This window comes from Staurois parvus, unplaced genomic scaffold (genome assembly GCF_062004578.1).
Source record: "Staurois parvus isolate SC_StPar_1 unplaced genomic scaffold, SC_StPar_1.0 ptg001412l, whole genome shotgun sequence".
NCBI lineage: Eukaryota > Metazoa > Chordata > Amphibia > Anura > Ranidae > Staurois > Staurois parvus.
In genome coordinates, this window is record NW_028319208.1 from 28,904 (window position 1) to 44,041 (window position 15,138).

Consider the following 15,138-nt stretch of genomic DNA (forward strand, 5'->3'; position numbering starts at 1 on the left):
ACAGTAAGAGATCTGTAGTATATGATAGATTACTGGTCATCTCCAGCATCCTTCACCATCTACTGGACCGAAGATAATGTGGGACATCCACCAAATCAGTCATGCTCGTCCTCGCCATCCACTGCAACTGCAATGCTTTTAGCAGAACAAAGTGAAGATCCAGCAGATGTGTCGCCTTTGATGCCGACCAGCTTTCCATCTCTGGCAAATGTCAGTTTACAGCTCCCCCCCCCTCCCCGGACAGGGATGATCGAGTCGGGACTCTCACCTGGATCTGTTGCTGTAAGATGTTGATCTTGTGTTGCTGTTGCAGGAGTTGTTGCTGTTGTCGTGCGATCTGTGCGGGAAACACGAGCAGGAAATCAATACAAGAGGTGCAGAACATCGAAACGGTCATTATAGACATTCGGTACAAACATCACATGCTCCACGCAGTCCAATCACCGGCTCACACCAAACTCACTAACCAATGAAAACCACTGGAAGGACGACATCTACGCAGTCCAATCAACGACTCACACCAAACTCACAAGCCAATGAAAACCATTCAAAGGACGACATCTACGCAGTCCAATCAACGACTCACACCAAACTCACAAGCCAATGAAAACCATTCAAAGGACGACATCTATGCAGTCCAATCACCGACTCACAAACCAGTGAAAACCATTCAAAGGACGACATCTACGCAGTCCAATCACTGACTCACAAACCAGTGAAAACCATTGGAAGGACGACATCTACGCAGTCCAATCACCGACTCTCACCAAACTCACAAGCCAATGAAAACCATTCAAAGGACAACATCTACCCAGTCCAATCACCGACTCACACCAAACTCACAAGCCAATGAAAACCATTGGAAGGACGACATCTACGCAGTCCAATCACCGACTCACAAGCCAATGAAAACCATTGGAAGGACAACATCTACGCAGTCCAATCACCGACTCACACCAAACTCACAAGCCAATGAAAACCATTGGAAGGACGACATCTACGCAGTCCAATCACCGACTCACAAGCCAATGAAAACCATTGGAAGGACGACATCTACGCAGTCCAATCACCGACTCACACCAAACTCACAAACCAATGAAAACCATTCAAAGGACGACATCTACGCAGTCCAATCACCGACTCACACCAAACTCACAAGCCAATGAAAACCATTCAAAGGACGACATCTACGCAGTCCAATCACCGACTCACACCAAACTCACAAGCCAATGAAAACCATTGGAAGGACGACATTTGGATTTGTGGTTCATATTATTGGCGGTCCATAATAAACCTAAACATGGACGACTTCAAGTCAAAAGTGAACTTCTTCTCTGGTGACTTCTGGTGGACAGGAAAGCTCTTCCATAACATCGGATTAAAATTGTAACTGAAAGTTCGACCTCTCCGCCTCGGGACCTACAAACCACCCAAATGCCCGCCCACCCACAGTTCCAGTACTTGTTACCAATGCCCTTATGGCCTATTGAGGAGTTCTCATTAAATGAAGGGGGTGGGGCTTAGCGGAAGTCAGGAAAGTCAGGCCCTTCGTAGCCGAGCGGTATCAGAGGGACACTCAGAGGAGGGTTTTCGAGAGGACAGAAGGTCACTTTGTAGTCTCAGGCCTTGGGTAGAGCGCAGAGAAGTGCCCGATGGAAGCGTTTGTTAATAATTTATTCTATTCTTCAGTTTTCTTTTATATTCTTTTATTTTCTATTCTATTCTGCTGTATTCTATTCTATACATTTTATTTTCTATCCTTTTCTTTTTTATTCTATTCATATCTGTTTTTATCTATTCAATACTTTACTATTCTCTTCTACTCTATTCTATTTTATTCTTTTCTATTCTTTAATTTAATTTTGTATTCTTTTATTTTCTATTCTGTTTTATTATCTTCTATTCTATTTGTTGAATTCTTAAAGCTATTTCTTTATCTTTTATTCTACTCAGTTTTATTCTATTCTTTATTTTCTATTCTATTTTTTAAATATTCTATTCTGTTTTATTCTGTTCTTTTTTATTGTATTCCTTTTATTTTTTATCCTTTTATTTTCTGTTCTATTCTTATCTGTTTTATTCTGTTCCATTCTTTACTATTCTACTCTATCCATTTTATTCTATTTTATTCCTTTAATGTAACATTGTATTCTTTGATTGTCTGGTCTGTTTGGGGATGATGGGGGATCTATTGTCACTGGAGGGGATCTATTGTCACTGGAGGGGATCTATTTTGTGTGGCAATCTATTGTTGCTGGAAGGGATCTACTTCTCACCACAAAATGATACTTGGCTCTGTATTGTCTATAGGGAGCAATACTGGGGGGGGAGGGTCGGGGTTGGAACCAAGGGATGGAGGTGGGTGGGTGGGGGGGCAGAGATGGGAAGTGACTCAGAAGGGGGGGGGACAGTGACGAGAAGTGACTCAGAAGGGGGGGGGTTCCTGCACCTAATCCCTGCCACCCAGGAGTCCCAATCCTCTATACAATGTTACGGATATTCCACGTTTCTATCCTCCGGTCCATGATAGGATTCCTAGCTGGAAGAAGAGGTGTCGCACGACCGCTCAACTGTCCACACACAATTTCATCATTCCAGTAAGGATCAATAGAAGAGTTTTGGGGGTCCCGTGATCCCCCCCCTTCCCCCCCGCAATAGGATACAATGTATCAGGGCTGAACACTGATTGGACCTTCCATAGTATCCAATGTGGTCATCTCCACAGATCTGCTTTCAGTTGCGTTCCCCAAGTCGGGATTTGGACCTTTGTATGGCGGGAATGTGTGCAAAATCCCGCCATGTCTCAACGCGCACCGTGCGGTGTGGTGCGGTTTTTGGGTCAGGGACCTGAGGGACACGCATAGGGAAACCCACTGAAATGAAGGTGCCGCCCAACACGTGGGATCCCAACCTTCCCGGGGAGGGGGGGAGGGGGGAGGGGGGGGGTCTATCCTTCCTCACCCCAAAATACACCAAGAAACCTTTGGTCCTACAAAGAACTGAATGAACCGCACAGCCGTCACATGACCGCATTTCTGCGCCCTCGCTCAGTGCCGGCATTTCTGACCATTATAGAAGCAAGGCATCATGGGAAGTCCGATAAGGACATGCAGCCTTCATAGGCTGTGGGCCCTCATATGTAGGGGGAGGGGCTGGGGTCGCAGGATCTTCAGAAAGGACCCGGATCTGACCAGAGAATGATTCAGGAGGTTGCAGAAGATGGAGTTCCCCTTTAATAAGGGAAGAGGAGATGAACCCCTGAGTGGCGGGCGCGCCTGGGGGGAGGGGCAGTGTCACCGCGCTCCTCCGTAGTCACGGCGGATCAGGCGACAGATGTGCAGCTTTCTGTGACACCAATTACACAATGAATAATGTACAGATTGCCTCAGGATGTTGTAACAAGTGTCAGCGCCACTCACTCCCGCCCGGTGACAACTCGCGATTGGCAGATGGAAATGAGCCACATCAACAAAATGCCGCGGATGGACGCACAGCTCCGCTGGAAGCTGCCGGAATCCTCTACGGGGAGGAAAATCTGTTCTGTTCCACCAGGAAGATTCATCCAAATCCAGCTTTATACGTATGAAGGGGCCACAGAGATGTTACAGGGTGACAACGCTCTGTCCCGGTCTCTCCATTGTGCTCCTGCGTTGTCACCCTGTCGTATGGGCTTCTAAAGAAGATTACACAAGGATGGTGGGAACCCCTCATAATGGGCACAGCGGGCGTACAGACCCGGGACTTAGCACAGGGATGGTGGGAACCCCTCATAATGGGCACAGCGGGCGTACAGACCCGGGACTTAGCACAGGGATGGTGGGAACCCCTCATAATGGGCACAGCGGGCGTACAGACCCGGGAACTCAGCACAGGGATGGTGGGAACCCCTTAAAATGGGCACAGCAGGTGTACAGAGCTGTGAACTCAGCACAGGGATGGTGGGAACCCCTCATAATGGGGACAGCGGGGGTACAGACCCGGGAACTCAGCACAGGGATGGTGGGAACCCCTCATAATGGGCACAGCGGGGGTACAGACCCGGGAGCTCAGCACAGGGATGGTGGGAACCCCTCATAATGGGTATAGAGGGGGTACAGACCCGGGAACTCAGCACAGGGATGGTGGGAACCCCTCATAATGGGCACAGCGGGTGTACAGACCCAGGAACTCAGCACAGGGATGGTGGGAACCCCTCATAATGGGCACAGCGGGTGTACAGACCCAGGAACTCAGCACAGGGATGGTGGGAACCCCTCATAATGGGCACAGCAGGTGTACAGAGCTGTGAACTCAGCACAGGGATGGTGGGAACCCCTCATAATGGGCACAGCGGGGGTACAGACCCGGGAACTCAGCACAGGGATGGTGGCAACCCCTCATAATGGGCACAGCGGGTGTACAGACCCGGGAACTCAGCACAGGGATGGTGGGAACCCCTCATAATGGGCATTTTTTGTATCTGAACCTCCACGGGTTGTCCATGTCATTCACATACAGCCAATCAGATGTCGCTGCAATCACATGCAGCGCTGATATTCGGCTGTCTCTCTGGCAATCGCCCTCGCTACACACCCTCGCTGCATTCCCCCCGCTGCTCGCCCTCCCTGCACGCCCTCGCTGCACGCTGCTCGCCCTCATTGCTCGCCCTCGCTGCCCGCCCTCGCTGCTCGCCCTCATTGCTTGCCCTCGCTGCACGCCCTCGTTGCTCGCCCTCGCTACACACCCTCGCTGCATTCCCCTCGCTGCTCGCCCTCGCTGCACGCCCTCTCTGCTCGCCCTCTCTGCTCGCCCTCGCTGCACGCCCTCGCTGCGCGCCCTCGCTGCACGCCCTCGCTGCTCGCCCTAGCTGCTCGCCCTCGCTGCACGCCCTCGCTGCACGCCCTCGCTGCTCGCCCTCGCTGCTCGCCCTCGCTGCACTCCCTCGCTGCTCGCCCTCGCTGCACGCCCTCCCTGCACGCCCTCGCTGCACGCCCTCGCTGCACGCCCTCGCTGCTCGCCCTCGTTGCTCGCCCTCGCTGCACTCCCTCCCTGCACGCCCTCGCTGCACGCCCTCGCTGCACGCCCTCGCTGCACGCCCTCGTTGCTCGCCCTCGCTGCTCACCCTTGCTGCATGCTGCTTGCCCTCGCTGCTCACCCTTGCTGCTCGCCCTCGCTGCACACCCTCACTGCTCACCCTCGCTGCTCGCCCTTGCTGCTCGCCCTCACTGCACGCCCTCGCTGCACGCCCTCACTGCTCACCCTCGCTGCTCGCCCTCGCTGCACGCCCTCACTGCTCACCCTCGCTGCACGCCCTCGCTGCTCGCCCTCGCTGCACGCCCTCGTTGCTCGCCCTCGCTGCACGCCCTCGCTGCACGCCCGCTTCATTGAGCATGACAAGCGAGCTCTAAGTGTCATTTAATTTTCATTCTGGAATATAATTAGTTGCTTGGCTGGGATGTCGCTCGTCTTGGATGTGTCAGGACTCATTTGTGTCGGCGTATTCACAAGTGTCAATCGTTAATTACGGAATCGTCTCCGGGAGCCGCAATGACATTCCGATTCCACGACTTCCTCCTTCCCGGGGACCCTCCCGGTGTCGGCGGACCGAACCCAGAAAGTATCCGCCGTCAGAAGTCATTAGAGCCAGCGGAGCGTGCGCTGCGTGCGCCGCCGAGGACCCGACAAGAACACTTTTTAAATTAAAAGATAATTTCGGCGATGGTGTCGGATTCTTAAAAAATGCACATTAATTTCTGGGGCCCAGGGGCCCCGCCGATCGCGAGCATTGTTTTCGGGAGGGGACCGTGGGGCTGCGTGCAAACGCCTCGCTGGGGGGGGGGATAACGTTTCTCATTCGGTATCTCAGCGCAGAATCTTCCAGAAAGTTCTTCTTTGGGTAAGAAGAAAAAATCGAATGAAAAATTAAAAAGTTGAAGTTTAATTTGCCTAAATTTTACCTTTCCTGACCCCCCCTCCTCCCCCTCCCCTCCCCCACCTCCCCCCATCAACATTTGCAAATACAATATTTCTGTTTTCATTTATTATTTTAGAATTAGTGATGTCATCACCGGGTCTCTGTGCTCCTCTATGCAATGCAAACAGATCATGGCTGGTGAGAGGGGCCAATAGGGGGCGGTACATAGCCTCCTGGCTGGTGGGAGGGGCCAGTAGGGGGCGGTACATAGCCTCCTGGAAAGATCATGTCCCCCCCCCCGTCTCAGTACACCTCTTGAGAAGAGCCCTCAGTCCTGATCCAAGCAGTGGGAGGAGTTATGCAAATATAAAAATGCCTTGATAGGTCGGTGTCATTCAGAAGTGGGCGTTTCCACCCTAGTCAACGCCCACATGTGATGCTAAGCCTCCATGATTGGACAAAATATTACCCAATGTATGAAAAAGGTGGGCCACAGATAAGCTGGGGGGCCACAGATAGGCTGGAGGGGGGCCACAAATAGGCTGAGGGGGCCACAGATAGGCTGGGGGGCCACAGATAGGCTGGGGGTGGGAACAGATAGGCTGGGGGGCCACAGATAGGCTGGGGGGGCCACAGATAGGCTGGGGGGCCACAGATGGGCTGGGAGGCCACAGATGGGCTGGGGAGGCAGAGATAGGCTGGGGGGCCACAGATAGGCTGGGAGGCCAGAGATGGGCTGGGGGGTGCACAGATAGGCTGGGGGGCACAGATAGGCTGGAGGGGGGCCACAAATAGGCTGAGGGGGCCACAGATAGGCTGGGGGGCCACAGTTAGGCTGGGGGTGGGAACAGATAGGCTGGGGGGCCACAGATAGGCTGGGGGGGGGGGCACAGATAGGCTGGGGGGGCCACAGATGGGCTGGGAGGCCACAGATGGGCTGGGGAGGCAGAGATAGGCTGGGGGGCCACAGATAGGCTGGGAGGCCAGAGATGGGCTGGGGGGTGCACAGATAGGCTGGGGGGCACAGATAGGCTGGGGGGCCACAGACAGGCTGGGGGGCCACAGATGGGCTGGGGGGTGCACAGATAGCCTGGGGGGCCACAGTTAGGCTGGGGGGGGACAGATAGGCTGGGGGGCCACGGATAGGCTGGGGGGGCACAGATGGGCTGGGAGGCCACAGATGGGCTGGGGTGATCAGAGTAAAACAGAAATGGCGGCCACTGTTTCCAGTAGAGTGTCCTATCGCCAATAGACTCCGCCTCTTCTAACAGCTAATCAATCTAAGCCAGGGATGTTCCCGGAGTTAGAGGCGGAGTCCTATGAAGCCCTGAGGAAGGGGATGAACGACCCTGAAACGCGTTGGGGAATCCATCACTCTGACCAACGAACTGGTTTCCTCTGAATTTCCCCCCCCCCCCCAACACACACACATCTGGGGAGGGGCCCCGGGGTCTCACCTGTTCCTGTTGTTGCCGGGCGAGGTCCATTTGTTGTCTCTGTTTCTCTATCTGGGAGGCGGCCAGCTTCTTCTGCTCCTCGTGGGCGGCCAATAGCTGTTCCCGCAGGCTGATCAGCTGGGAGATCATGGTGGAGAGCTGGCGTTCCTTCTCCGCGAGGCTTTCCGGGGTTCCTGCGGGGGAAGGGGAGGAGACGGGTCACCGGCCAATGAAAACAACGCATGGCTCCAACAATGTATCACCCCTCCCCCACACGGGCACGGCTCCAACAATGTATCACCCCTCCCCCGCATGGGCACGGCTCCAACAATGTATCACCCCTCCCCCGCACGGGCACGGCTCCAACAATGTATCACCCCTCCCCCACACGGGCACGACTCCAACAATGTATCACCCCTCCCCCACACGGGCATGGCTCCAACAATGTATCACCCCTCCCCCACACGGGCACGGCTCCAACAATGTATCACCCCTCCCCCACACCGGCACGGCTCCAACAATGTATCACCCCTCCCCCACACGGGCACGGCTCCAACAATGTATCACCCCTCCCCCACACCGGCACGGCTCCAACAATGTATCACCCCTCCCCCACACGGGCACGGCTCCAACAATGTATCACACCTCACCCTAAAGAAGACCCGCCCCCTTTTGTGATTCTACAGCAGTGTACCAGGAGGGCCAAAAATGGACGGCCACTTACCTGCCGGCCAGCGATGAGTCTGTGAGACATCACAGACCTATAAATACTGACCATAGAATATATCACCCAACCAAGCTGGCCGGAGAGGCCGAGACAACCCCGGAGGGTCCAAGGCTGCAGATAACAATACAAAATCCATCTCTGGATCGGCATCCCGCGGCTACAATTATCATTTCGCAGGCAGAGCGCGCGACACCTTCCGACAACCTCCACGCCGCAAACTGCAACTCCCCCAAAGAACAAAACTAAAGAACGCGCGTCCAAAAATGCCAAATTCATTATTATAGATTATTGAGATAATTATTTGTTATTATTGATTAAGATTGTGTTTTATTTATATTTATTTATGTATTTTACAATATTTAATGTAATTCTAATAAATATTTATTATACCATATATCATTAAAATGAATTAATTTAATTGCCAAAATAATACAGAATATAATTCATATTCATTTTTTTTATTTATTTATTTAATCCTATTTAATTTACTGAATACTAATGAGAATTTAACATACAATCTCTAATTGAAATTAATTTAATTGTGAGTATATGGATTTTATTTTATATTAATTGATATTTTACCTTTTTTATAATATTCAATTCAATACTAATATTTAATTTATTGATATATTTTACAATATTTAATGTAATTCTAATAAATATTTAGATACCATATGCCATTAAAATAAATTAATTTAATTGCAAAAATAATACAGAATATAATTCATATTCATTTATTTATTTACTTATTTAATTTACTTAATGCTAAATTAGAATTTAACATACAATCTCTAATTGAAATTAATTAATTTGTGAGTTTATGGATTTTATTTTATATTAATTGATATTTTACTTATTTTATAATATTCAATTCAATACTAATTCATATTTAATATATAATAAATAACTGAAATTAGTTTAATTGTAATTGTAATTATTTTTTTGCCATATAATTATTTTCTTTATTTAAAAATGTTGAATTTATTTAATACTTCATATTTAATATACAATATATAATTTAAAGGAATTAATTTATTTTAATTGTAATAATATGTAATATATTTCATATTAATAAATATTGTACTTATTTATTGAATATTTACTTTTATTTGCTAATATTCAATCTATTTAATTTAATACTAATTAATTTTTATTATACAATATATCATTGAAATTAATTTATTTTAATTGCAATAATATGTAATATATTTAATATTAGTATTTCATTTATTGAATATTTAATATATTTTATAATATACCAATTAATATTGTAATTGCAATAATATGTAAAATATTTAATATTAGTATTTCATTTATTTATTGAATATTTAATATATTTTATAATATACCAATTATTATATATTAAACAATAGATAACCGAAATGTAAATTTTAATTGTAATGTTTGCCAAATTAATAATTATTTTCTTTATTTAATGATATTGAATTTATTTAATACCACTTCATATTTAATATACAATATAGAATTGAAAATAATGTATTTATTTTAATTATAATAATATGTAATATATTTCATATTATTAAATATTGTACTTATTTATTGAATATTTACTTTTATTTGCTAATATTCAATCTATTTAATTTAATACTAATTAATTTTTATTATACAATATATCATTGAAATTAATTTATTTTAATTGCAATAATATGTAATATATTTAATATTAGTATTTCATTTATTGAATATTTAATATATTTTATAATATACCAATTAATATTGTAATTGCAATAATATGTAAAATATTTAATATTAGTATTTCATTTATTTATTGAATATTTAATATGTTTTATAATATACCAATTATTATATATTAAACAATAGATAACCGAAATGTAATTTTAATTGTAATGTTTGTCAAATTAATAATTATTTTCTTTATTTAATGATATTGAATTTATTTAATACCACTTCATATTTAATATACAATATAGAATTGAAAATAATGTATTTATTTTAATTATAATAATATGTAATATATTTCATATTAATAAATATTGTACTTATTTATTGAATATTTACTTTTATTTGCTAATATTCAATCTATTTAATTTAATACTAATTAATTTTTATTATACAATATATCATTGAAATTAATTTATTTTAATTGCAATAATATGTAATATATTTAATATTAGTATTTCATTTATTGAATATTTAATATATTTTATAATATACCAATTAATATTGTAATTGCAATAATATGTAAAATATTTAATATTAGTATTTCATTTATTTATTGAATATTTAATATATTTTATAATATACCAATTATTATATATTAAACAATAGATAACCGAAATGTAATTTTAATTGTAATGTTTGTCAAATTAATAATTATTTTCTTTATTTAATGATATTGAATTTATTTAATACCACTTCATATTTAATATACAATATATAATTGAAAAATAATGTATTTATTTTAATTATAATAATATGTAATATATTTCATATTATTAAATATTGTAATTATTTATTGAATATTTACTTTTATTTGCTAACATTCAATCTATTTAATTTAATACTAATTAATATTTAATATACAATATATCACTGAAATTAATTTATTTTAATTGCAATAATATGTAATATATTTCATATTAATAAGTATTTTATTTATTGAATAATATTTCTTTTATAATATTCATGGCACCGGACGATTTTCGTGGTTCTTCCCCATTTCGTTTATCGGCATGCTGGAAAATTCGTGAAAAACGACCGATTTTCAAAATCATTGATGACACCATCGGATTACAGAACTAATGATGTTTTCGATGTTTTGGATTTTCGATTGAAAAATCATTCGAGATTCGACCCATGCATGGCCTGCTTTAGGGACCTTAGACTGTACGCTCCTCGGGGGCGGGGACTGCTGGGAATGGACAATATATATACAGCGCGGCGTACATTGAAATAATAATAATAAATAATTACTGCTGGTGCTGACCCAGCTCCTTTGCCCCTCCCTTCTGACAAGCATATCGAAATACAAAAAGTCGATGTACTTTCGGGTCCAATCCCTCCAATCAGTGAAAGGCTTCCTAACAGATGAGTCTGAGGGGAGGGGTCAAGAGGGAACATTCGCCGTTCAGCTCCTAAGGTCGGGTGAATGTTTGAGGCGAACTCCCGGCGCAAACGCCTTCCTTTAAATAGATGCCACAATGATAAAAGTCTGCTGTGTGCGCAAAAATGTCTCTGCAAACCCAGATATTACCTTGGAAAAGTAGCAGTGACATCATCACTGGGCTGTACACAGCCTGTGGGAGGGGCTTAGCAGTTCCAACTAATATAGAAAACTACAGGAGGGGGCGGGGCAAGACCAGTCACTCGGCACCAGGGGAGAGTGAAGCTGCAGGAGGGAACCAGCAGGCTCCACCCACTACAGAAAACTACAGGAGGGGGCGGAGACGAGACGATCACCCTGTACAAGGAGAGAGCAGAGCTGTGGGAGGGGCTCAGTTGGCTCCACCCACTACAGAAAACTACAGGAGGGGCGGAGACAAGACCAGTCACCTTGTACAAGGAGAGAGCAGAGCTGTGGGAGGGACCCAGGAGGCTCCACCCACTACAGAAAACTACAAGAGGAGGCGGGGACAAGACCAGTCACCCCGTACAAAGAGAGAGTGAAGCTGTGGGAGGGGCTCAGCAAGCTCCACCTACTACAGAAAACTACAAGAGGGGGCGGGGACAAGACTGGTCACCCTGTACAAGGAGAGAGCAGAGCTGTGGGAGGGGCTTAGCAGGCTCCACCCACTACAGAAAACTGCAGAAGGGGGCGGAGACAAGACTGGTCACCCTGTACAAGGAGAGGGTGAAGCTGTGGGAGGGGCTCAGAAGGCTCCACCCACTAAAAAAACCTACAGAAGGGGGTGGAGATGAGATGATCCCCCTGCACAAGGTGAGAGCAGAGCTGTGGGAGGGGTCCAGCAGGCTCCACCCACTACAGAAAACTACAGGAGGGGGCGGAGACGAGACCGGTCCCCCTGCACAAGGAGAGAGGGCAGCAGTGGGCGGTCTTTATTCCAGGACGTCTCCCATTGGATGCCAGCTCAGATCTGGGAGGAGATTCCAGGAAGAATTGTTGGGTGCGGAGTTCAGCTTTAAGTATGGCAGTTCTATGAGCCTCCCGGAGCACATCACACCGCCTCTGATGTCCGCACTTCACACGCCGCGCTCGCCATTCGCGCTCCTTTTTGTATGTGAAGATATAAACGATCGTCTTTCAAATGTCGCACAAAAAGAAAAAAAAAATCTAAAAACCCAAAACACGAGGCGTCTGGGGGGAGCGAAGAATTGGACGGGAGGTCCGGCGAGGATGAAAGGATTGTGTGTGAAGTCCGGAGACGAATCCTCGCCGCCGCTCTGCGGTCCAGACGAAGGGTAAAACGCTCTGTAGTCCAAAGGGTGAGCGAGGCATCATAAGACGCAGGACTGGATGGACAACAAACATCTCCATTCTTCTCTGACTTTGGTGACAACAGCTGGAGAGATCTGATGGAGTCCTGACCCCCCCCCCCCCCCGCCAGCGCTTTGTCTGCCATCACATCGCCATTGTTGGGGCCCCCGAGTGCCGCTCCGCCGTAATCCAGGCGCTTAGAGATGAGAACATGCCTGGTGTGTAGAGAGGTGCGAGCTTTGTCCCCCCACCTAATGTCCCAGCGACGGGGGGGGGGGGGGCACAGAACCGGGGTCACACATCCATTCCTGCCCCCCCCCCCCATTTATATGTAAACTGGACCACCCATCACATGCAGGGGACACGGGGCCACAGCAACATACCCTGCAGAACCGTGGGTACCAGGGGTCCCCAGATCCCGCCCACTGTAAGACTTTATCCCACCCTCTGATGTAAGGGGGGACTCTAATGTAAGGGGGGGCTCTGATGTAAGGAGGGGCTCTGATGTAAGGGGGGACTCTGATGTAAGGAGGGGCTCTGATGTAAGGGGGGGCTCTGATGGGGACTCTAATATAAAGAGGGGCACTGATGTAAGGAGGGGCTCTGATGTAAGTGAGGGCTCTGATGTAAGGGGGGGCTCTGATGTAAGGGGGGGGCTCTGATAGGGACTCTAATATAAAGAGGGGCTCTGATGGGGACTCTGATGTAAGGGGGGACTCTGATGTAAGGAGGGGCTCTGATGTAAGGGCGGACTCTGATGTAAGGAGAAGCTCTGATGTAAGGGGGGAATCTGATGTAAGGAGGGGCTCTGATGTAAGGGGGGACTCTGATGTAAGGAGGGGCTCTGATGTAAGGGGGGAATCTGATGTAAGCGAGGGCTCTGATGGGGACTCTGATATAAAGAAGGGCACTGTTGGGGACTCTGATGTAAGGGGGGACACTGATGTAAGGAGGGGTTCTCATGTAAGGGGGGGGGCTCTGATGAGGACTCTTCTATAAAGAGGGGCACTGATGTGGACTCTGATGTAAAGGGTGACACCAATAGGGATTATCATGTAAGAAGGGACTCCAATGTAAGTGGGGACTCTGATATAAGGGGGGACTTTGATGGGGACCCTGATATAAAGAGAGACACTGATGGGGACTCTCATGTAAGGGAGGACTCTGATGGGGACCTTGATATATATGGGGACTCTGATGTAAGGAGGAACCTGATATAAAGGAGGGCTCTGATTGGAACTCTCAACTAGCGAGGGACTCTGATATTAGGGGGACTCTGATGAATATTTGTTTTGCATTGTGTTCCTGACGTTTTCTCCGAGTAAATCTTCTTCATTCGTCTCCATCTCATTTATTGGCCTTTTTCCCAGTCAGGAATATTAGTAGATATGGGGTACGGCCCCCCCACACCGGAGTCCGGGGGCCCCGATCCAGAGGGGACAACGGACTTCTTATCAGTCACAAAGTAAAAGACACGCAGAAGGTAAATCGTTCCGAGAATCCGAATCATCGATTTGTTATGTCTTCTGTGTCCTGAGGAAGCCGGCTGGTTGTTGGTGAAACGCGTCGAGGAGGTCCCCCCCATCCCCCCATATCTCCCCCATATCCCCCCCCATCCCCCCATCCCCCCCATATCCCCCCATATCTCCCCCCATCCCCCCATATCTCCCCCCATCCCCCCCCACCCATCCTCCCATCCCCCCAAGCCCCCCATATCTCCCCCCATCCCCCCATATCTCCCCCCCCATCCCCCCATATCTCCCCCCATCCCCCCCCACCCCCCCCATCCTCTCATATCTCCCCCCACCCCCCCCCCCATCCTCCCATCCCCCCATATCTCCCCCCATATCTCCCCCCCCCATCCTAACACTGAGAGACAGAATACAACAACAAATTCAGCAGAAATGCGTCTAACAAATGATGACGGATCTGCATGTTCATGAGGGAAAGAAGGATTTGATCCCTATCATTCAGCAGGATTTCTGGCTCCCAGGTGTCTCTCATACAGGTAACAAGCTGAGATTAGAAGCAGTCTCTTAAAGGGAGTGCTGCTAATCTCATTGTGTTACCTGTATAAAAGACACCTGTCCACAGGAGCCATCAAACCATCAGATTCCAAACTCTCCACCATGGCAAAGACCAAAGAGCTGTCCAAGGAGGTCAGGGACAAGATGGTAGACCTACACAAGGCTGGACTGGGCTACCAAACTATGGCCAAGCAGTCCATGTTGGTGAAATGTCATTGCAGAAACTCAGAATGGCCCTCAGTAGTCTGTGTGGCCCCCACGTGCTTGTATGCATGCCTGACAATGTCGGGGGAGGGTCCTAATGAGACCACAGATGGTGTCCTGGGGGAGTTCCTCCCAGATCTGGACCAGGGCATCACTGAGCTCCTGGACAGTCTGAGGTGCAACCTGGCGGCGTCGGATGGACCGCAACATGACATCCCAGAGGGGTTCTACTGGGTTTAGGTCAGGTGAGTGTGGGGGCCATTCAATGGTATCAATTCCTTCATCCTCCAGGAACTGCCTGCATACTCCCCCCACATGAGGCCGGGCATTGTCTGCGCCAGGAGGAACCCGGGACCCGCCGCGCCGGGAGGAACCCAGGACTCGCCGCACCGGGAGGAACCCAGGACCCGCCGCACCGGGAGGAACCCAGGACT

General features: G+C 47.4%; 1 protein-coding gene across 1 annotated transcript in view; it reads right to left on the minus strand.

Annotated features, from left to right (window-relative positions):
* Nucleotides 1–211: 211 nt before the first annotated feature.
* The window catches only part of LOC149436159 (uncharacterized), a 39,117-nt gene continuing 24,190 nt past the window's right edge, over nucleotides 212–15,138 (minus strand). The window contains exons 2-3 of the mRNA XM_089661945.1: nucleotides 7,351–7,523; nucleotides 212–337 (exon numbers count right to left, since the gene is read on the minus strand). Of these exons, the coding sequence (XP_089518071.1) occupies nucleotides 212–337; nucleotides 7,351–7,523 (299 nt within the window). The remainder of the gene's footprint in view (nucleotides 338–7,350; nucleotides 7,524–15,138) is intronic.